At 36.8% G+C, this 22,565-nt stretch overlaps 1 protein-coding gene across 1 annotated transcript in view; it reads left to right on the top strand.

The window, feature by feature from the left end:
• LOC136036342 (mitochondrial outer membrane protein SLC25A46-like) overlaps positions 1-22,565 on the top strand; it is a 68,586-nt gene that overhangs the window by 4,675 nt on the left and 41,346 nt on the right. Inside the window, exons 2-5 of the mRNA XM_065718492.1 lie at positions 3,885-3,943; positions 9,194-9,330; positions 15,995-16,173; positions 19,650-19,706. Of these exons, the coding sequence (XP_065574564.1) occupies positions 3,913-3,943; positions 9,194-9,330; positions 15,995-16,173; positions 19,650-19,706 (404 nt within the window). The 5' untranslated portion in view covers positions 3,885-3,912. The remainder of the gene's footprint in view (positions 1-3,884; positions 3,944-9,193; positions 9,331-15,994; positions 16,174-19,649; positions 19,707-22,565) is intronic.

Below are 22,565 nucleotides of genomic sequence, written 5' to 3'. Positions count from 1 at the left end.
GAAAAAAAGAACAAAAACAAACAAAAAAAGAAGAAGAAGAAGAAACCGATAACTGCACCAACTCTTGTCATAGCAACAACATTTATGGATAAAATAAACCATGAATTTGTCACAAATTTAAAAATTACTGTACAATATAAGGTAATGACACAGACATACAAAAATACAAAGTTGTGAACAAGAGAGAGCAAAAAAGAGACAGACAAAAAGGAAAAAAACAACAACAGCATTAATAAAAATAGCACAAGATGCAAAATAAGCAATTAAAAAAAAAAAAAAAAAACAAAAAAAAACAGACTACTGAAATAATAGCCTACAGAATACCACTCCTGGGCAGTCATATTTGCTTTTTATTGTGTTTAGCTATTACTCTAGCTACTACAATATTTGGGTTCAGCAATTTTAAACTGACAGACAATTTTTGTGTTGCTTTGCCTGGGTGGAAGGTGGAGTAAATATTTTGCCAAATGGAAGAAGAGTGAACATATTGTAGTTTGATCAGTATTAGTTAATAGTTTCCGAAAGGGTGAAACATACAGAATGTGAGGGAGAGCTATTGCGTTGAAAAGGCTAGCTAGCAAACACCAGTTGAATCTGAACTTGCAGAAAATTATTGATGCATAAGAGCCAGAAATGTGGCAGGTTAGATGTTCAATAAGGAGGTGCTGGGTGTAGTGTATAGATAAACCTATAGGGACACCAATATACACAAGATGATTGGCAGGTTAAACCAAACAATTCCCAAGTTTGAATTTAGCATATTGCTTTTCCAGTTAAAAAGGACTATTTCTGATATGGCAGAATTGAAATGTAAACTAAGCTTAAGGTATTCCCCTTGGAGGATAGAAAACCCATCACTGACTTGTTGCAGGGTACGACTAAGATTCGGAACATTGTCACCATAACAAATTAGTGACAGATTTGTAGAAGCATTGTAGGGTGTATTAACAAGTCAAAGGCATGTTTGACATCATGAGTAGCAAGACATTCCCCCACAGATTCTGCATCAATTAGAGCGTTTGTCACAACTGTAAGTGCATCTGCACATCCTGTTCCTTGTTTGAACCCAAACTGATGTGGTGGATTGTAACATGACTTTTCAGTATTGTCTTTGAAGAGAAGTTCAAAAAGTTTACTGAGAGATGTCGCAACAGTAATTGGTTCCTGAATACAAGATGTAGTTGGAACCTTGCACTGAGTGAAAATCATTTGTATTAAAAGTATGATATGCTGGACAAGAAGAGAGCTATCATGCTTTAGATGCATAGCACTAACATGATGACTAGATGGTTTCTGCTTTATTTGACAAATAACTTTTTCAATGGACTTAGTAGTAACAACAAAATGGGTGTGCTGAGAAGCAGCCAACATTTTGTTGAGCTTTGCTTTGTAAAATTGCTCAAGCTCAGGATCTGGTGAAGAAAATTTGGATTCATTGTATGAATACCATTCATCATCTGAAATGTCAGAGGCATAAGCATCAACCCGCATTTGTGAAATTATTCTTAAAAGATAATTCTGATCTAACCTTGCCCTAGCAGAATTACTATTTATGATATATAAAGATAACTCAATGAAGAGGAACTGCTTGACCTTCTGCAAAACAAAGGGCATGACAAATTCCTACAGAATAAACATCCAAACATAGCTGTATTTTGATATCAGGAAGCTGAAGTGATTTATGTAAAAGTTGAAAGGGAAAATAGATATTGTCCAGAATAAGATCTGATGAGAGTATAAACAATTCCGAATGAACTTTTAACCAATCGCGAACAAATTGAGAGACTTGGTTGTTACAGTGGATGTGATGAGGAGCCAATTTCTCTATTTGAAAAGAAGAAGCTATTGAAAGATGGTCTGAAAGCTGGAATTTGCACAGAACTTTCATCTGGTTAATAACAAGATCAGAGGAAGCTGCAACATGATCCAGTTTTGATGTGTGGAAGGATTTGTGTATATAAGTAAAATCAGATTATTTATCAACAACACAAAACAAATCAGCAAAAAGACCTTTAATCAGACTAGTTCTCATTGATAGTTTAGAGCCTACTTCACTTAAATCGTAATTAAAATCCCCTACAATCGCACATTGAAGCCCTAAATGCTTTATTTTTTTCTTAACTGGATCCTAATTTTTCACAGGACAGGGCAAATAGACACTTAGATTCCTCATTGTTGTAGTTTGTTGGTAAATTAGCATTTATAAAGACACTGTCAACTCGAATGGCTAAATGATGATCACTTACCTCAAACAGACTAGACCTAAGAGACAACAGCCCAAAAATCCCTAAATCTCCAGAGGGCCTTCCTCTGGTATTAAGTCTTTTTGCGGGAACGCAGTAAGATGTTGGACCATCTAATCTCATTATATTTGTACTATGCTTTGTAAAAAAATACTCTTGTACCCACATAATATCATACTTTACAATTAGCCTGATTAGCACTGGTAGTTTATTCCCAAAAGAACCACCTATATTCCAAGATAGGAAATTTATCACAGAAATCATTGGCTCATGGTTTTGTAGTTTTTAGGGCAGTTAATGCTGTAGCACGTAAGCTCTGGAGCTTTACAACTTACACAAAAAGGACTGTTCATACACGGGGATTCAGAATTTGACTTCTAGTCACTAGCTCAACTCTTTGAGCACAGGGTAGTGTTTGTGCAATTTGCTGCAAGGTGGCCAGTCATATGGCAGTTAAAGCATTGACAAGGCAAAAACAGAAACTCCTGGGTAGGAAGCCACTCATAACCGATTTTCACCCACTCTTGAAGGAACTGATCTAAGTCCTTTCATGATTTGAAATACTCCTTGAATGTGTGTGATGCACCACACTTAGCTGTTTTGATGCATTTTGGGATTAAGTCCTTCAATGACAAGTCGACCAGTTCATCCCGTACTTGTTTAACAACAGCAAAAAAAGCAGGCTCTTTACGTATCACATTTAGATTGGACTCAGAACGTTTTGCCTTTTCAACAATTAGACTACCGGTTTCCTTAGACAAGACGACAAGTTTCCATTCATTCTTGCCATGGTGTAGCTCAGATGCATTGGTGCCAGGGCTAGGACAAAGACTATCTATGTACGCTTTGCGCTCAGTTGGGCCTTTTAGCCTTTGAAGGGTTTTTTAGTATTACAGCATAAAAGGGCTTGGGCATTGATTCATAACTTTGGGACAGGACCAGTGACTGGTCTGAGAGCCTACCTGAAGGGTGCGACATGTTTGCCAGAATACTATCCAGTTTTCGCGATAGGTCATTGACCTTGGACACAACTGTAGGATTTACAGCCTCTCCTATTGCTGGGACTTCACATGGCCTAAGAATCACAAATTTTGGAATTTTTACGTTTTGCTTGACAGCAGCAACTAAGGTTTTACGCATGTTAAGAACATTATCTTCATCTTTAGAGTGAGTCACCATTTGCATTGTAACACTTAGTTTGGCATAGAGAACTTTTATTGCTTGGATGATAATATTGCAATCAAAGTAAGCGACAACTGCCTTTTGAACTAACTATTGCTTAACTCCATCAATTAGAGTCCGCCTGCTGCTCAAACTATTCAAGTATCAGGTTAATAGTTAAAATCAGTTAATTATTGGACTAATAAACAATGAAGGAACTAGCTGGATTCTTTTCTATAACCAAGTGGGCAATCAGTACCAAAAATATTTTTGTCATTTGTGCAGATTAATCCTTATTTTGAGGGATTTCTTTACGAAGATAGAGGATTAAATTTCCATCAAGTTCTTAGAAGCTCAAATTTAGAAAAATATTGAATCTATTTTGCTCCTGAGCAGTTCATTTATCAGTCCAATTTTATTTTGCACTTAAAAAAGTGGTAAGGAATTTAGCAACCTAACTAGCATTGTTTTATGTTTTAGGCTGTACTTCGAAGCAAATAATCAGCTGATGGCTGGCTCAGAATCAAGTGAATTGTTTGGTAAGCCGTTTTACTTCATATATGCTTGTAGTTTTCCTTCCTGAAGCGTGTGCCAAAACGAGCTTCATTGGTAATATAATCGTGAATCGAATACTGGTAGACCCAGGATTCTAAAAAGAGGATGGGGAAGACTAGAATTTGAATTGCTTATTTTTATAAATAAAAGGACTCTGTTATAACCTAGAACTCTGTTATACCTAAAAAGGTTATTTCAAAACAATATAGCACAGGGAATGGAGAGTTAATATGCATTTTTATTGAAATATCTTGCTATTTTTGCCATCAAAACAATACAACTTGGACATCAAAGGGGGAGGCGGAAGTTCTATTCTTTTATGTCTTTATATACATCACCAAAACAAAGCTATTGGATGTTGAAGGAGAGTTGTTAGTAGTGATGTATTGATTTCAGAATTTTTCCCAATTCCACTTTGATGTCTTGACTCCTTTACAATTCCCAATTTTGCTTTGGTTTTTGTGATGTTGATAGCAATTTTAAGACTTTAGGCTGCCGCTTCAACCAATCGATTCGTTATTAAAAAAGTTTTTAATGCAACATTTGACTATCGATAATTTTCTGTCGCCCAATTCCGAAACTGAAACTAAAAAAAAAAGGTCTCAAATCGTAGTTGGGCGTGAGTTTGTTTCCATCTGTGGTATAGTTTGTATGACCACGAACAGATTACTGTGGTCGGTCTAAACTTGCTGTATTTTTGTTATTTATATTTTTCAGTAAATCTCGCTTGCTTCTTGTATTTAAGCCCGCTGTGCCTTTCAGCTATGTCAAAGGTTTGCTTTTTTTTCATTGCATTGAACAACTATTGATTCCAAGCATAATCACCTCTTTCCATGTATAGGTTAAAAAAGGGGGCAACTCCCCTCCCCTGTTAAAGATGAAGAACATACAGAATAGTTAATACAATAATGTTTTCTAGTCTTAAGGCTAGATATTCGGGATTGTTTTAAGCACCAGTCACGGCTGACTTCCCGCTACCTCCCATCTGATAGATATGTATCTGTGTGTGCGACCTATGGTAAATCGGTGATACATCTGCGATGATTTTATGAATCCTCATAGTTCAGGAAGACTAGTCTCAGCCCTCCCCCCCTTCGGACTTTTGCAGCCATAGTGTTCTTTTCTTTAGAGATTTTACAAACTTTATTCTAATTAGAAAGCTATGTGATCCACTCAGAGAAAGTAGTCATATGGTTTGTTTGATTTAACGAATTAAAGAGTTTGCATTCCAATCGAACTTTAAGAACTATTAAATAGTTTATGGAAACTAACTGTAATTGAGGAGTGAATAGTCCTGATAGTTGCCGAAATTCTAAAAAAGGAGTTTTTATAGTAGCCTAGTATGTGTGTTATAAAGGGAAAGCATGTATTGGAGAAGTTCGTATCACTCTTTATCGAAACCGATTTCATCTAGAAGAAGAAGCTAAACCTACAGCAGGGATATGATTCTTTACCAGGTGAGTGACGAAAGAACGGATGAAATTAAGTGGCGTTAAAGATCTCTTACTTTTTTGGGGGCTCAATAAGCTAGAACTCGCGTTTGACCAGACCCACTTGTTTTGGGTACTTTTTAAGCTCCTTTATAGGAGACGTTAAGCTTGTTGCTGCCTAATGGAAAAAGTAGAAGCACCTCATTACTGATCAAGAATGTTTTGGCCTCATCTTCCACTCGTCTCTGAGCTTTGAAAGAGGACATGAAATGGGGTTGTTCCTCCCCAATATCTTTTGACCTTTAAAAAGGGCACTAACGACTCAATTCCAAATCGAAATCACCACCATCCAGGATTCTACGACCACCCCTTCCATGGTGAAAAAAAAAACAGAATTAAAAAATAACAAATGTATTGTGTATGGGTCCTTACTAAGACAATACTCTAGAGCGTTGTCTCTGATAGCGTTACAGGGAAAATATTTGTCTCTTGACAGTTTCTTTAATGAGTTTCTTTTTTAATTTTGGTTTAAGGTGGTGACTATGTTTCAATAATAGTTATTTCAATTTATTCCGTTTTATTTTAATTACATGTCATTTTTGGAGGTTTTCAGGCTCTTTTTCCAAATTTTCAACTAACACTCTTAGCCTAAGTAGTAGAAGTAGCAGTAGCAATAATAGTAGGACGCGTATAGTGCCTCTTATTTTTTTGCACCCCCCCCCCCTCAATACTTCTGAAAGTTTCAAGTTAATATCTAAGGAGTTCTTGGGACATTGTTGATAAGTCCTTTTGACAACCTACATGCGCATAGTGTGTTTTGATTTATTTCTCTTTCGCCTCAACATTCCCTTAAATTTTTTCCTTAATACCGTTAGCTTTAGTAGTAGAAGTAGTAATAATTGTAGCAGCAGTAGTAGTAGCAGTAGCAGTTGAAGCAGAAGTATTAACATGTTCATAGTGCCTTTTGGCTAGTTCAACATCTCCTATAACATACCGTGTAAGTTTGAACTTAACACTCTAAGCCATTCCTAAGATGTTGCTGATACGCTCTTTTGGCAACGATTATGATCATAGTGTGTTTTGATTTAATTCATCTTTTCCCTCAATATTTCCTGAAATTTTCACCTTAATGCTATTAGCCAGTTTTCACAGTAAAAGCAGTAGCTGCATTAGTAGTAGTAGAAATAGTAGCATTAGCAGCATCATACGCTTCTTGCCTTTTGGTCAATTGATCATCCTCCTCATCACTTCCTCAAAATTCAAACTTTGTACCCTAAGCCGTTCAAAAACTAATGTGTTTCGGTTTAGTTCAACTCTCCCCTCAACATTCCCTGAAAGCTTCACCTTAATACCCTTAGTCTTTTTGCACACCAAGAGGCAAAAATGCCCCTCCCTCTTTCTCAATAAAAAATACTATATGTACACAATGCACAACTTACAGCCTTTGTCCCAAGGGCTCTGGGGATTGCCATCCCCAGAGGCATAGTTATTTGACATTTTCACTATGCTGAACAGAATGGTTGTTTCCAAATTTGTATCAGATGTGTTTGGGGCAATAAGGGACATGAGTGGCTGCTTGCCCTTCAATCACTTTTGCCTTTTAAAAAGGGCACTATAACTTTTAATTCCCAATCGAATAAGCCCCCTCCGAAGTTTTCACAACTCCTTCCATGCGAAGTGTCTTAGTGAAAAGAAAAAAAAACAATTAATACATAGAACCAGCTTCGTTTTTTACTTAATCAGTGCTGTTGCACTGCCTATGATATAGAAAGAGGTGTGTGTGTATGGGGAGGAAGGGATACGAAATCTCTAATCTCCCTTCATTTAGACTAAGCCTGATTAAAAGGGCTTTTGGGCTAATACCACCTTTTTTACTGTAGAAAAGTATTTCTGACATTTTGTTTTAAAGCTTCATTTAACTAAAGTGATTTGCATCATATTTTGTAAAATTATACACAGTAATGTGTAAGTATGCATCAGTTATTATGAAAAAGTGGTGGTAGGTCACTTTATAGGCGGGAGGGGGCCAGATTCTTAAAATGGTGCATTTCAACATCTAAAAATCCTAATTTTCATTGAGATTTCAGATAAATATAGGATGACCTTTGGGGAAGGAGGTGATATAAATCGGTGTCTAATCCCTCTTGATTTCCTGTTCAGTCCATGCCTTTATTATTATCTCTAGGGGAGAGAGGGATAATAGTGTCCCTTCTTTCGTGACAATCTTTTTCTATGTAGCATGAAATATCACATTTCCCTTCCTACCGACGCAAGTGCTATCAGGACTTCTGTTGTCAGTTATTTTTAGTGGTAATATTACTATTTTTCTATTTATCTACAATTTTTCAAATTATGTATATGTTACTGTTAATGTCCAAAATCTGATTAATGTCGACATCCACCGATCAGTGTTCTGAATTCCTTTTTCTGTGCTTGGATTCAATTAGTTGTGCGAGTCAGCTTTTTCAGTCTTATGCAAGCTTAGATGGCAAAAGTTAAAATTGGGTTGGGTCAAGTTAAATTAGGTTATAAATCTCATAAATGGGTTTAAAACCTAACCGATCCTAACCTCTCACCATCAAACCTTGCATAAAACTGAAAAGTTGATTGGCAACGCTGACGAAATCCAAGGCTGAAAAAAGGTGTTTCGGACATTTGCCAATTTTGGACATTCACGCTAACATATCCATATGTGTACAGCGTATACACCTAATTGTAGAGGTTGCTATGGCTTCAGCCACGCAGAAGATCAAAAGTCACGCAGAAATTCCATCCTTGTGAACAATGATACCCCTCTCCCTCCGCCTGAAATTCTCTAGTAGAAATATTATTAAGGATTTATTGTACAAATCTACTGTTTATCGACCATTTTGCCAAATTTCTATTTTGTCCGGTATTTTAATTACAATCCAACATTTTAATTTGACTAGAGAAAAACTAAAAACTTTGGAAGCTACTAATCAATTCACAATCAGTGATATATACAATTTAATATCAAGAAATTGGCAGTTTGGGCGCTGGTACCCCTCATCGTATCTTGGTAGGCAGTTAGGTTAGCAGTAATCTTATTCGTTTTAAATCTCAACTTCACGCTTTACTTTCATCAGACTTTTTTTTTGTTATCCGGGCAGCTCTTTCAATTTATTGTAGGACGTGTGTCTGTGCAGGCCATTTTTACAATTTGAGAAAAGCATAAGCTTGTTATGAATAGCATTTTTACCCTTACAAGTGGGAAAGGGGTGAAGGTAATAGCTTGGAAGGACCTATTCCGGCTTTAGCTTGGTTGGTAGTTATTTTTGACCAGACATTGTATTGGTTTTTACCAAGTTAAAGTGGCTCTAAAATTTTACAGTATTCTATTTCGACTTTACTTCTTTTAACTGAAACGATCAAAGCTAAGAATCTATATGATTCTATATGATTCTAGATTCTATAATCTAGATTCTAATAGAATCTATAATAGATTCTATAATCTATATGATTTTAAGATTCTATAAGATTCTATGTATTAGAATCAGTGTGGGGACGTCCTCTCTTAAAAACTAGGTCTTTCATTACCAATTACAGTTACAGAGAAAACGTGTAAACAATATCTTTAATGAATATTCATAAGTTTTAAATCAGCTCAAGAAAAATGTTCTCCTAAGTTTACTTAACTCGATGTATGTTTATTTTTCCTTTATTTAGGACGTGTTGGAGAGTCGGGGGTCAGTCTCCCAATTCAACAAACTGAAATTCGTAGTTTTTTTATTGAAGCTTCAGAATCGTTTAGATAAAATAAATAAATTATTAATTTTTTTTTAGTTCCGAAGCAACATATGTCCTTCATGGCTTCGCCAGAGAAAGAAGGTGATAAGACATATATTTTTGTCACATTTTCCAAGTCTTTCTGTGGTAATATTTTGTCTCATCCATTTACTATTCTTCGAAGGCAATGTCAAGTAAGCAAACTTCTGTGTCTCTGAATATTAGTTTCTTTCGGTTTACTACATTATATCATTCCATCTTTGTTTCTTCTATACATAAAAAAGTGCAATTGTGTGATAGTCTTTCCACTTTGACTTTTCAAACACCTTTAGAGACCACTTACGGAATATTTACGGAAGAAAGTAAATTCCTAATAAATAGATATTTATTTAACGAAGAACTAAAGAATAATGAAATCTTATGACTCATAATTGTGGATGTACGTTTCTATCCTATGTTAGAACTGGAAAATTGTAAACCTAAAGCAGAATTTGCAGAAGCACATAAAATAGTTAGGTTTGCGTGTTCGTGAATGTATCTTTCTCTCTGTTTGTATCTCTTTGTGTTTGTTTGTGTATGAATATCTGCGACTGTGTTTTCTTGTGTATTTATGTGTTTTAGATTTGTGTTTCTGTGTCTGTGTATTTTTATGCCTGTGTGGAATTGTGTATGTCTGTGTGTATATTTGTATATCTATGTTTGTGTCTTTATGTGTGTTTCTTGCATGCGTTCGTGTGTCTCTTTAAGTAAGTAAGTAAATTTTTTATAACCCGCAATGATATAAAATAAATGCGGAGTAAAAAACGAAAAAACAAAATAGTATAATCTATAAGGAAATACGAAGAAAAACAACATAAATAACATAACAATATCAATTATATCAATGATCTGGAAAAAAATAAGCGAGAGGATCACTGGCACATATCTTCTTTAGAGTATTGGTCCTCAGATCCTTAGCAATTTTGTCAATCAGCACTAGAGGTTGCATAAGTCCAAAATGAGAAACAATGTTGTGATTTCTGTACTATCTTGGTAAATATAGCAAGAATTCACAGTATTTAAAATAGACTCTCCTTAACTGGTGATGGTCTTTATTCCGCATCAGAGGCTGAAAACCGGAAAGAAAAAGGATTTTAGGAGATCAAGACTATGGTAAAGTTTACACAAGCCTCGGCGGCTATACCTTCCTCTATTGGGCGAGATTTTACCATATGAGATGCAAATACACTGCAGAGCACTAGCAACTAGAGACGAGCATGCAGTCGAAAGTGTATCAGAAAAAGTAATCCTAAGCCATTTCAACTTGAGACACACTCGAGTAGCATTGTACCCACATGTGAAGGAGGAGCAGGGTCAGAAATATTAAAGCAGAAACTCACATTTGAAGCATTTACAGAAAGTCAAATCATACTAAAAGCATTAATCAGAACATTTAGGTTCTTTGTGAGGCCTGACCTAGTATGACTAACTAGTATTATGTCATCAGCATAGGCAATGTGACCAACAAGAGTATTTTCGAAAAACCGAGTAGGAGACAGCATTCGCAAACATTCCGCAAGCACAGTATTAAAAACATATGGAGACAGCACACCACCTTGCCTGACTCCCTTCTTTACTGTAGTAGGCTCGGATATATCATACATCCATTTTAATTGCAGGCAATACGGCATGCTCAAACAGCTTGCTCATTAAATAGGACACCGTAATTGGTCGATAACTGGAACGCTCATCTGCTTCCTTTCCTTTTTTCATAGCTGATGTTACGATTCCCGAAAGAAAACTATCTGGAACTAACGACTGGGCTAAACGCATCTAAACTATCATGTACACTTAATGACGAAATGATTGTAAGACAGACCATCCCTATTGGGAGCACTTGATTTCTTAAGCCTCTTTAAAGCCCGATAGATATAATCACCAGATATTGACAATATATGGGCCTGCTGAAGAACTTGAGGAATAGTATTATACAATAAGGACATGGACTGGATAGAGTGATTAAATGTAGAAGAAACATGAGTAAAATGAGCAACAAAATCACTGATTTTGATAGCCGAAACGGTAATAGGCCCACACTTGCTGCTATTAATTACATTGAACCAAGACTTCAGGATAGCTGTATCAGTATTTGGAATCTTGGCCAAGGAGCAAAAATGGTTTAGAGAAATAGTCTCCTCACTCAGACCCTGGCAATCAAAAAATACATGCTGAATTGTTTCATCTGTTGAGACGCAGACACGGCATAAAGGGGAATGACGTAGCTTCCAATTAAAAAACAAGCTATTTAGAAGAAGGGCACCTGATTTCAGCCGGTAGTATAGCACAGTATTTAGTCTAGAATGAAACGGGGATAAAATTAATTTACTGTGATTAACATTAGATCTTTGCCTGAATTCAGGTCAGAACATTAGATCTTTAGATCTCGTGAATTCAGGTCAGAGGAAGGACTAGGGATTAACATGGAAGCCATTTCTGCTAGAAATCAGCCGTATCATCATTATGACTTGGAACATGTTGGAAATAAATCTGATTGCATTTAGTCTTAAGATTAAGAAGCTGTCTTCTAATATTATATAAATCCTTGTCATTGGCAATTCTACTAATATTTTGGAGCAACAGTAATGCTGATTTGGAGTAAGAGAGACAGAGTATATTTTCAGATTCTATGTTATAATTTATCAGTGTATCCAGGGCCAGGTGAATGGCACATAATTAGCAGACAAAATCAAAGATCCCAATGGGAGAGGAGAATTAAGGTTCAAGCTCAGGGATGGGATACACGCCCCTGCTCCAGCTCTCTCAGTCTGGACAAATCCAAGTGTACAATTTTTTTATGATTAGGGTACGCCTTTGAGATCTTTTCAGCCAAAATAGTCTGGATCTCATAATTAGGAATCATGTTTATATTAATTGAGATAAGTTCTATTTGGCAACCTGGTGGACTCATTTCCGACGGGGGAGGGACTCAGTAAAGGGATATGAATAAGGAGAGTATTGATTCCAATTTAGGACCTCCAGTGGAAATTGATTCCATGATGAATGTGCATTGGGACAGGCTGACTTCCCAGCAAAGGTATGCGCATATAAAGCATGTTTGGTTCCATAAGCCTGGATTTGCAAGAAATATTTAATCCTTAGACCAGATGCTCTTTCACTTAGGGACACCAATCCAGGCAATATCTTTAACTTGGACAGAGGAGTGTGCTTATGCACACTCAAAGCTACTCGAATAGCAAAATTTTTGTAAAGATTCAAGGATTTTAAATGAGGACGGGGGACGAGCTGAAAAAAATTGGATCCCATATTCTAGATTTGAACGAACGTATAATTTGTAGAAATCCCTTATAAGCTAAGGATAACATCCCGACTTACTTCCAGCAAGTCTCTTTAGAATACAAAGTCTCTGAATAATAAAAGATTTCAAAGAATTAATATGTTCGTGCCACTGCATTTTAGAATCTATCCATAAACCAAGTAACTTCACAGAATTGCAATATGGGATCCCTCTCGAGAAAATTGTGAGTGGATTAAGAGGATCTGCAGCACCGTTAGTAAATATAATGGCTTTAGTTTTACTGATTGAGATTGGGAAGCCAAAAGCTAAAGAGAACGTTTCGAATTTTGCTTGATTTTAAATACTTCCCCAGACTTGGGCCGATCACAAGCAATCCAAAGTCGAAGCCAAAACTTTGCACGTTGTTTATCTTTTTTCTCTTCTGGGCACACATTCGAAAACGGTTTTCTGATGCCAAATCTAACAGTTCAACAGGAACTGAAGCTGAAGCAGCTAACTTCAGACAATGCACGAGCTGGTAATAATAACAATTTAAACCAATATTAGCTGTCTGTGACCTTACTAAGGTTTGTAAATGGTGAAAAGGCACTTATAGGCTTGCAAAGGAATATTAGGACCTGTTTAAAACATTCCAGAAAAGCTTCTTTTTAAGATGATGGGATTTTGCTTATCAAAAATCTATCCGTAACTTTTGATTGATTAGGTTTAGTAAAACTTCACAATGTCTCGAATTTTTTATGTGTTCATAATAAAATAAAAGTTAAAAATTGAGGGATTGGGATAAAAAGTAGTAAAAAATTAGATCAACCTTTCGTGGGAACGTAGGGTGTTGCGGCAACCTTTGTTCGGCTTCGCCGAGCAAAGTGTTGCGTGAGCAACACTTTGGTTTTGTTTCCTCGCTCTGATTAAACGCTGAAGTTGTTAATCTGTAAGGATCTTAAGGCAAGTATTAGGTACACCAACTCGCAAAAGTTGCAAACCCCTCATTGCAACTAGGAAGAGCTGCAACCCCTCATCACTATGATTGTAGCCTAACAGCCGATTATTACTTACAAGTCCTCTACATATCTTACCACTGTAACCAAAATGGTCTTACCATCAAATACACCGGAAACAAATAATAGGTACACCAACTAGCAAAAGTTGCCCCTCATTGCCAAAAATGATGTATGAGCTAACAGCCGACTGTTGCTAAACTCCCCTATATGTCTCACAATTGGTATCGGCCTTTCTTTGGTTTTAGTGTGTACCTTACTACTGAAGTTGTCAACCCCTTTAAACTTTCAAACTGGTATATCTCATGAAGGAATTTTTCTACCAAAAAATGGATGACATATATTTTGATCAGCTCATCAAAAGCTGGTATATCATGAAGGAATTTTTCTACCAAAAAATAGATGACATACACTTTGATCAGCTAATCAAGAGCTATCGACTGCCGTCGAAAAAAAAATCTATCTGTCTTAGTTCAAAAGATGACTTTTTTGCCGTAGGCTGAGTTTCTAATGTCATCACTTAGAAAGGAGCAAAGGATAAACTAATTTCTTTAGCATTGTGAAAACTTTTAAAGTTTAAGATGCACATCTGATACCGTCTCTGTATCGGTCTAGTTTTGGTTTTAGTGTGTACCTTACTACTGAAGTTGTCAACCCCTTTAAACTTTCAAACTGATATATCTCATGAATGAATTTTTCCACCAAAAAATGGATGGCACATATTTTGATCAGCTCATCAAAAGCTATCGATTGCCGTGGAAAAAAATCTATCTGTCTTAGTTCAAAAGTTGACTTTTTTGCCGTAGGCCAAGTTTCTAACGTCATCACTAATTCCTTAGCAATGAGAGAAATTTTAAAGTTTAAGAGGCACATCTGATACCATTTCTCTACAGCAATCCCAAGTGCAAAATACCGAATGATAAACTCAGCTGAAATCACGAACAGAAATGGGTAGAAACAAGAGATTTTTGGCCCCAGACAAAGAGTTCTACGAAGCTTTCCAAAATGAAAAGTCATATTCATTAATTTGGCCTGGGGTCCACACTTTCCGTAAAAGCCGTAGAGGCTAGACCCATACCTCTACGGCTAGACCCATAACTTCTAAGAATAAGCTGAAATCGCGGTGCTAGAAAAAACAAGAGATACGAGCTCATATGGCACTTGTGACGAGGCAAGAAGAGCTAAGAGCCAAGAGATCATATGGCATGAGCTCTAACAAAATTCTATGAATCAATAGATTGATTTAAAAGGAAAATAAGAGGCTTAATGCCGGTCAGGATTTAAAATAAGAGCTCTGAGTCACGGTGTCCTTCTAAATATCAAAATTCATTAACATCCGATCACCACTCGTAAGTTATAACCACCTAATTTTTTCAAATTTTTCCTCTCCCTTTAGCCCCCCAGATGGTCGAATCTGGGAAAACGACTTTATCAAGTCAATTTGTACAGGTCCCTGACACGCCTACCGATTTTCATCGTCCTAGCACGTCCAGAAGCGCCTGACTCGCCAAATCACTGAACCCCTGCCCCCAACTCCCCCAAAGAGAGTGAATCCAGTACGGTTCTGCCAATCACGTATCAAGGACATTTGCTTATCCTATCCACCAAGCTTCATCCCGGTTCCTCCACTCCAAGTGTTTTCCAAGATTTCCCCCTCCAACTCTCCCCAATGTCAAAGATCTGGTCGGGATTTGAAATAAGAGCTCTGAGACACGAATTCCTTCTAAATATCAAATTTCGTTAAAATCCGATCACCTATTCGTAAGATAAAAATACTCCAATTTTCCCGTTTTCCAAGAATTCCGGTTTTCCCCCTCCAACTCCCCCCAATGTCACAGCATCTGGTCGGAATTTAAAATTAGAGCTTTAAAACACAAGATCCTTCTAAATATAAAATTTTATTAAGATCTGGTCACCCTTTCGTAAGTTACAATTACCTCAATTTTCGAAATCACCCCCCCCCCCTCAACTCCACCAAAGAGAGCAGATCCGGTCCGGTTATGTCAGTCACGTATCTTAGACAGGTTTTTATTCTTCCCATCCAGTTTCATCCTCATCTCACCGCAACACAAATAGGAGTAGTAAAATACTTCGGTTATAAATACGGTATTCGTCTGTCTTTCTCTGGCTTGGGTAGGAAAAAACTATAAAAAAAATGTTTAATTGAAGGAGGACTTTATTAGGACGTAGCAAAGAGTGAAGCTCTGAAAACGTCGGGATTGAGCGCGGCAAATGTATTTCTTGAGTTGTCTTTGTGTAATGTCGATGGGATATCTGGTACTATCGTCTGCATGTATAAGTTTGAGGATTATTTTGGATGTTTAATAAGTGCGGTATTCCTCTGTCTTCCTCTTGCTTGGGTAGGAAGAGGCTATAAAAATTTGTTTAATTGAAGGAGGAAAGAATGACGCTCTGAATACGTTGGGATTAATCAGAAGAAGTTGAGTCGGCCCCAGATGCCTCTGTCCTGTGACCAATTGTTAGTAATAGCAGTATAATCAGGACAAAGAGAGATTGGCTTTGCCGACGGCTTTTTTATAAAGATATCGCAATAAGTATTTCTTTTAGGTCCATGGGAGATCTTCGCGATACCATATTATTCCAATAACGATGATTCGACCTTGTTATACAATGTACCAAAGGCAAGGGATATCTACTTTTTGGAAAGGGCTTGGTAGTGCTACCATCACCGAAGGACTTAATCTTGGAATTAAAGATTTCTTAAGCAAAGTGACACCTTGGCCCAAGTATTAAATATGTTTTGTTTTCTTAAAATACAATTGTTGAGATTTAGGTATCTAGCTTTGTTAATAGATTCTAGTCTAATTAACCCACCCCCCATGTCATGCTAATAGCTCCCAAGGTTAATATTTCCTAACACATGTAGCTATTCAGGTTACTAGCTACTTTCTCTTTGAATTGTCAAATTCAAAGAGAAAGTCCTGCTTGCAGGAGATGCAAAAGCTGCATCGGATGAATTTAAATACCTATTTTGATAAAAATCCACTACCTGTGTGCGCTCAGGTGTCTGGTCATATTTGAGTTGCTTGCACACAGCAGCCATCAAAAACAAAATTATGTTTATGCACTTAACCAGTAATTAAGTACTTTTCATTACCCCGAGAAATCAGTTTATCTATCAGACTTCAGCCAGGTCGGATTTATGGTATAGCTGAGCATTAACTAATTGTGGAAATCGATTTGTCAAGCCAAAGGAACTTAAATACATTCCAAGACCACTCTGGCTGTACGTGACCTATGAAACAAAGAAGAGAAAATACAATAAATGAGAAAAAAAAACTGAGAAAAAATGAGGGTGGTGTCAGCCAGTGGAACAAGATGAAGAGAAAATAAAAAAATATTTCGCCAAGGTCCTTGTCGAAATATTTGCTTTTTTTCTCTTCATCTTGTTCCACTGGCTGACACTACCTTCATTTTTCTCTGTTTTTTATTCCTTTTTTTCTTTTGTTTTATTTTCCCTTCTTTCTTTCATAGGTTAAAAGGAACTTAAGATTTTTTATTATTCTAGGAGCTCCTTCCGTATTCCTATTGCTCGAATTACATTTTTCTTCAAAAGTTTATTGAATTTTATGATATAATTGTCTTAGCTATATTCTATATCACTCAAAATAAGATAAGATACTTACATATAAGATTAGCTTAGAAACTTTTTTGTTGATATTCTGAGTTGAAATCTTTTATTTAACAATAAATTCAAATAAACAAAAAGGATCGTCAACATTTTTATATATATCAAACAGTTCGTGGTAACGAACTGTAGTAAGGAGCGACCCGGCTCAATAGTAACCGAAACCCAAAAAAATGGAATTTTGATACCAATAGTTACATCAAAAGAATCGCATTTTAATGCTGATTTTAAATATATAAGTTTCATCAAGATCAGTTATACCCATCAAAAGTTACAAGCCTGAGAAAATTTGCATCATTTCAGAAAATAGGGGGAAACACCCCCTAAAAGTCATACAATCTTAACGAAAATCACACCACCAGATTCAGCGTATCAGAGAACCTTATTGTAGAAGTTTCAAGCTCATATCTACAAAAATGTGGAATTTCGCAGTTTTTGCCAGAAGACAGATCACGGATGCGTGTTTTTTTGTTTGTTTTTGTTTTTGTTTTTTTCCAGGGGTGATCGTATTAACTGAGTGGTCCTAGAATGTCGTGAGAGGGCTCATTTTAACGGAAATTAAAAGTTCTAATGTCCTTTTTAAGTAACCAAAAATATTTGAGGGCACCTAGGCCCCCTCCCAAAAGTCACCGGATCAAAATTCTGAGATAGCCATTTTATTCACCATAGTTGAAAACCTAATAACTATGTCTTTAGGGACGACTTACTCCCCCGTAGTCCCCGTGGGAGGGGCTGCAAGTTACAAACTTTGACCTGTGTTTACATATAGTAATGGTTACTGGGAAGTGTACAGGCGTTTTCAGGGGGATTTTTTTTGTTGTTTAAGGGGGAGATTTGAGGGGGGGGTTACGTGGGAGGATATTTCCATGGAGAAAACTACCATGGGGGAAGAGAGTTTCAATGAGGGGGCGCAGGATTTTCTAGCATTATTTGAAAAAACAATGAAAAAATAAATATGAAAAGTTTTTTCTACTGAAAGTAAGGAGCAGCATTGAAACTTAAAACGAACAGAAATTATTACGCATATGAAGGGTTTACCTCCTCGTTATACCTCACTTTTTACGCTAAAATATTTTTAGTGATTTCAACTATTTATTCTACGGCCTTTGTGATCCAGAGCTCATTCTTAAGGAATTGGGACAAAATTTAAGCTTTAGGGTAAAGAGCGAGGTATCGACGAGGGTTGAACCCCCTCATACACGCAATAAAAACATACGAATATAGAAGTTCGTTACGTAAATTAATTCGTAAGTTACGTATATTTTTTTACCAATGAAAACATTTGTAAAAAATTAAAAGTTCTAGTTGCTTTTTTAAGTAATCAAGAAATTGGAGGGCAAGTAGGCCTCCTCCCTCGCTCCTTTTTTCTCAAAATCTTCCGATTAATTGCAATTAATTAATATGCAAATTTCGTTTTAATTATTTATGTGCGGAGAGCCAAGATCAAAACATGCATTAGTTCAAAAACGTCCAGAAATTAAATAAAAAAAAAAACAAGTTTTTTTAAATGAAAGTAAGGAGCAACATTAAAACTTAAAATGAACAGAAATTACTCCGTATATGAAAGGGGCTTTTCCTCCTCAACGCCCCGCTCTTTACGCTAAAGTTTCTTACTGTTTTAAAAATAGAGTTAAGAGAAAGAGTCAAACTTTAGCGTAAAGAGCGGGGCGTTGAGGAGGAAAAGCCCCTTTCATATACGGAGTAATTTCTGTTCGTTTTAAGTTTTAATGTTGCTCCTTACTTTCATTTAAAAAAATTAGTTTTTTTATTTAATATATCTATAAATCTATCTATCATGGCCTCCTCCGCAAGGTTCCATTGCGAGGAAATAACAAGGGAGAAACAGCATATATCATATCCTGTTATAGGGTAAATAGTTTATAATATTTATTTGTAACCTATGTCATAAAATGGTTCTATGGATAAATGAAAAGGGGAAAAAATCTAATGTAAAATTACCAATGAAAAAAACAAGAGATAAACAACACAAGAACACGCATAAACTAATTACAAAAAAAACATCATAGCACCAATATTGAGGAAGAACAGACAATCTGGAATGCAGTCTTTTCTGTACTGAGTTCTCAGATTCTTAGTTAGTTAGGGGATGGGGGTTATAGGATTTATTTTACAGCGGCTGGGGTGAGGATTGGGAAGACAATTGGTCAGATGGAAAGAATTATCCGCGTGATATCGACCGTAAGGCTCCTTCTTGAAAAACAGAAAACATCAACTTTAAAATGCACTGACGCATTTTATCCCCCCTTCCTTCGAGGGAAATCCTCTTATCCCGTTTTATGGGTTGGACCCGTGTATTTTGATTACGGAAAAATATTTATTTGTTGCTGAATGCTTTCATTTTTTTATATTATTCCAAAATAAGTTTATCAAGTATATGTAATTGCCAATGCTATGGGCCTTAAAACCCATTAAGTTGTACATTACGTCAAGAAATTAAACAAAGCCTTATGCTGAAGATACGGTAAGGGATAATTTCTCTTAAACCTAAGTTAGCACTTTTAATTGTTGGCTCTGAAATTAAACGCATGAGACTTAATTTATTGCTAATTACAGGGAAGTATGCAGTAGAAGCACGCCAAAAAATATTGGTCAACATTTCATGCTGTTTTGGTGAGTAATATGTTTTGTAATGTCACGTGTTTTTCTATGAAAATGTCGGTTATTCGTAAAAATTTTTAATAACTTTGATTGTAAAAGTACTCAGTAGAAACCATTGCCTGCTGTAAAGCATCACATTATTGTTCTCAGGTTAGTGATTGACTGAATATTACGGAGACTTGCTAGTTATGTAAAATAAGAATCTAGAATTAGGACTGACTTATTTCAATTTAATTTTTTTCAAAAAGAAGGTGTATGAGTTTATGCTGACATACTCCGTTGACGTAGATGCGCTGCATACTCTGCTACCTCTCTGCATTCAATCTCTAGAAACGAAAAATAGAACAAAACAAGTACATTTTCTTAGCTGTCGTTAAACGGGAAATATGTTTTTTTGCATTCAAATGATAATTTTTTTTTTCTAGTTGCATTGTAGTTACGTTATAGCTCACAAAATAAATTCCCTCTTAGGTGGGACTCCGACGAGAGCCATGTGCCAGTATAGAGTATAACTAGCCTCCCTTCCCACGCCCTTTTCCCCCAAATGCATTTGATAAGAATTTGGAGATAGCCATTTTGCTCTAAATATTTCAAAGATCAGATAAAAAAAAAACAAGAGCTAAGAGCTCATGTGGTATGAGCTCTAGCAAAATTCTAAGAATTAATAGATTGGTTTAAAAGGAAAATCGGAGGCTTAATGCCGGTCGGGATTTAAAATAAGAGCTCTGAGTCACGAGGTCCTTCTAAATATCAAAATTCATTAAGATCCGATCACCCACTCGTAAGTTATAAATACCTCATTTTTTCTACTTTTTCCTATTCCTTCAGCCCCCCAGATGGTCTAATTGGGGAAAGCGACTTTATCAAGTCAATTAGCGCAGCTCCCGGACACGCCTACCAATTTCCATCGTCCTAGCACGTCCAGAAGCACCAAACTCATAAAAGCACTGAACCCCACCCCCTAACTCCCGCAAAGAGAGTGGATCCAGTACAGAAACTTCAATCACGTATCTATGACATTTGCTTATTCTACCCACTAAGTTTCATCCCGATTTCTCTACTCTAAGCGTTTTCCAACATTTCCGGTTTCCCCCACCATCTCCCCCCAATGTCAACAGATCTGGTCGGGATTTGAAATAAGAATATTAAGGATTTGAAATAAGAATATATAAGAATTTGAAATAAGAATAAGAAAATTTGAAATAAGATCTCTGAGACATGAGTTCCTTCTAAATATCAAATTTCATTAAGATCCGGTCACCCGTTCTTCAGTTAAAAATTCCTCAATTCTTTTAATTTTTCCAAATCAACACCCCCCAGCTCCTCCAAAGTGAACACATCCGTTCCAATTATGTCAATCACGTATCTATAACTTGTGCTTATTCTTCCCATCGAGTTTCATCCCGATTTCTCCACTCTAAGTGTTTTCCAAGATTTCTGTTTCCCCACTCCAACCCCTATGTCCCGGATCCGATTCGAATTGAAAATGGAGCATCTGAGACATAATATCCTCCTATATATCAAGTTTCATTAAGATCCGATCTCCCATTTGTAAGATAAAGATACTTCAATTTTCACGTTTTCCAAGAATTTCGGTTTCCCCCTCCAACTCCCCCCAATGTCACCAGGTCTGGTTGGGATTTAAAATAAGAGCTCTAAAGCACAATATCCTTCTAAGTATTAAATTTCATTTAGATCTGATCACCTGTTCGTAAGTTACAAATGCCTCAGTTTTTCTAATTTTTCCGAATTACTCCCTCTCCCCCCCCCAGCTCCACCAAAGAAGGTGGATCCAGTCCGGTTATGTCAGTCACGTATCTTGGACATTTTATTATTCTTCCCACCAAGTTTCATCCGCTTCAAGTGTTTTCCAAGATTTCCGGCCCCCCCCCCCCCAATTACGCTAGATCCAGTTGGGATTTAAAATGAGAGGTCTGACTTACGAGGTCCTTTTAAACTCCCTCGTAAGTTAAAAATACCTATTTTTGTAATTCTTCAGAATTAACCCTTCTCCCCCCGCCAACTCCCCCATATGTCACCGGGTCCAGAGCGGATCGTTCCGGTTAGGTCAGTCACGTACCTTGGACTTGTTTTTATTCTTTCCACCCAGTTTCATCCTGATCTCTCCGCTTTAAGTGTTTTGCCAAATTTCCGGTTCCCCCCAACTCCCCCCATTAATGACTCTGGATCCGGTTGGGAGTTAAAGTAAGAGATATGAAATTTCATTAAGATCCGATCACTCCTTCGTAAGTTAAAATAACCCATTTTTTCTAATTTTTCAGAATTAATCCTCCCTCTCCCAACTCCCCCAAAGAGAGCAGATCCGTTCCGCTTATGTCAATCACGTGTCTAGGACTTCTGTTTATTTTTCCCACCAAGTTTCATCTCGATGCCTCCACTCTAAGCGGTTTCCAATTTTAGGTTCCCCCTCCAACTCCCCCCAATGTCACCGGATCTGGTCGAGATTTAAAATAAGAGCTCTGAGACGCGATATCCTTCCAAACATCAAATTTCATTAAGATCCCATCACCCGTTCCTAAGTTAAAAATACTTATTTTTTCCAAATTAACCAGCCCCCCACTCCTCCCCCAGAGGGTCAAATCGGAAAAACAACTATTTCTAATTTAATCTGGTCCGGTCCCTGATACGCCTGGCAAATTTCATCATCCTAGCTTACCTGAAAGTGCCTAAAGTAGCAAAACCGGGACCGACAGACCGACCGAATTTGCGATCACTATATGTCACTTGGTTAAAACCAAGTGCCATAAAAACTCTGGGGCCGACACATCCCAAGTGCTGTAAGTTATGCCCTGGGGGTATATAGGGTATATTTTGGTATATGTTTGGGGGTGTATGTTATATAAATATGGG

The sequence above is a fragment of the Artemia franciscana genome, chromosome 15, assembly GCF_032884065.1.
Source record: "Artemia franciscana chromosome 15, ASM3288406v1, whole genome shotgun sequence".
NCBI lineage: Eukaryota > Metazoa > Arthropoda > Branchiopoda > Anostraca > Artemiidae > Artemia > Artemia franciscana.
Note: the sequence above shows the minus strand (reverse complement) of the source record. Positions and strands in the feature narration are given on the sequence as shown.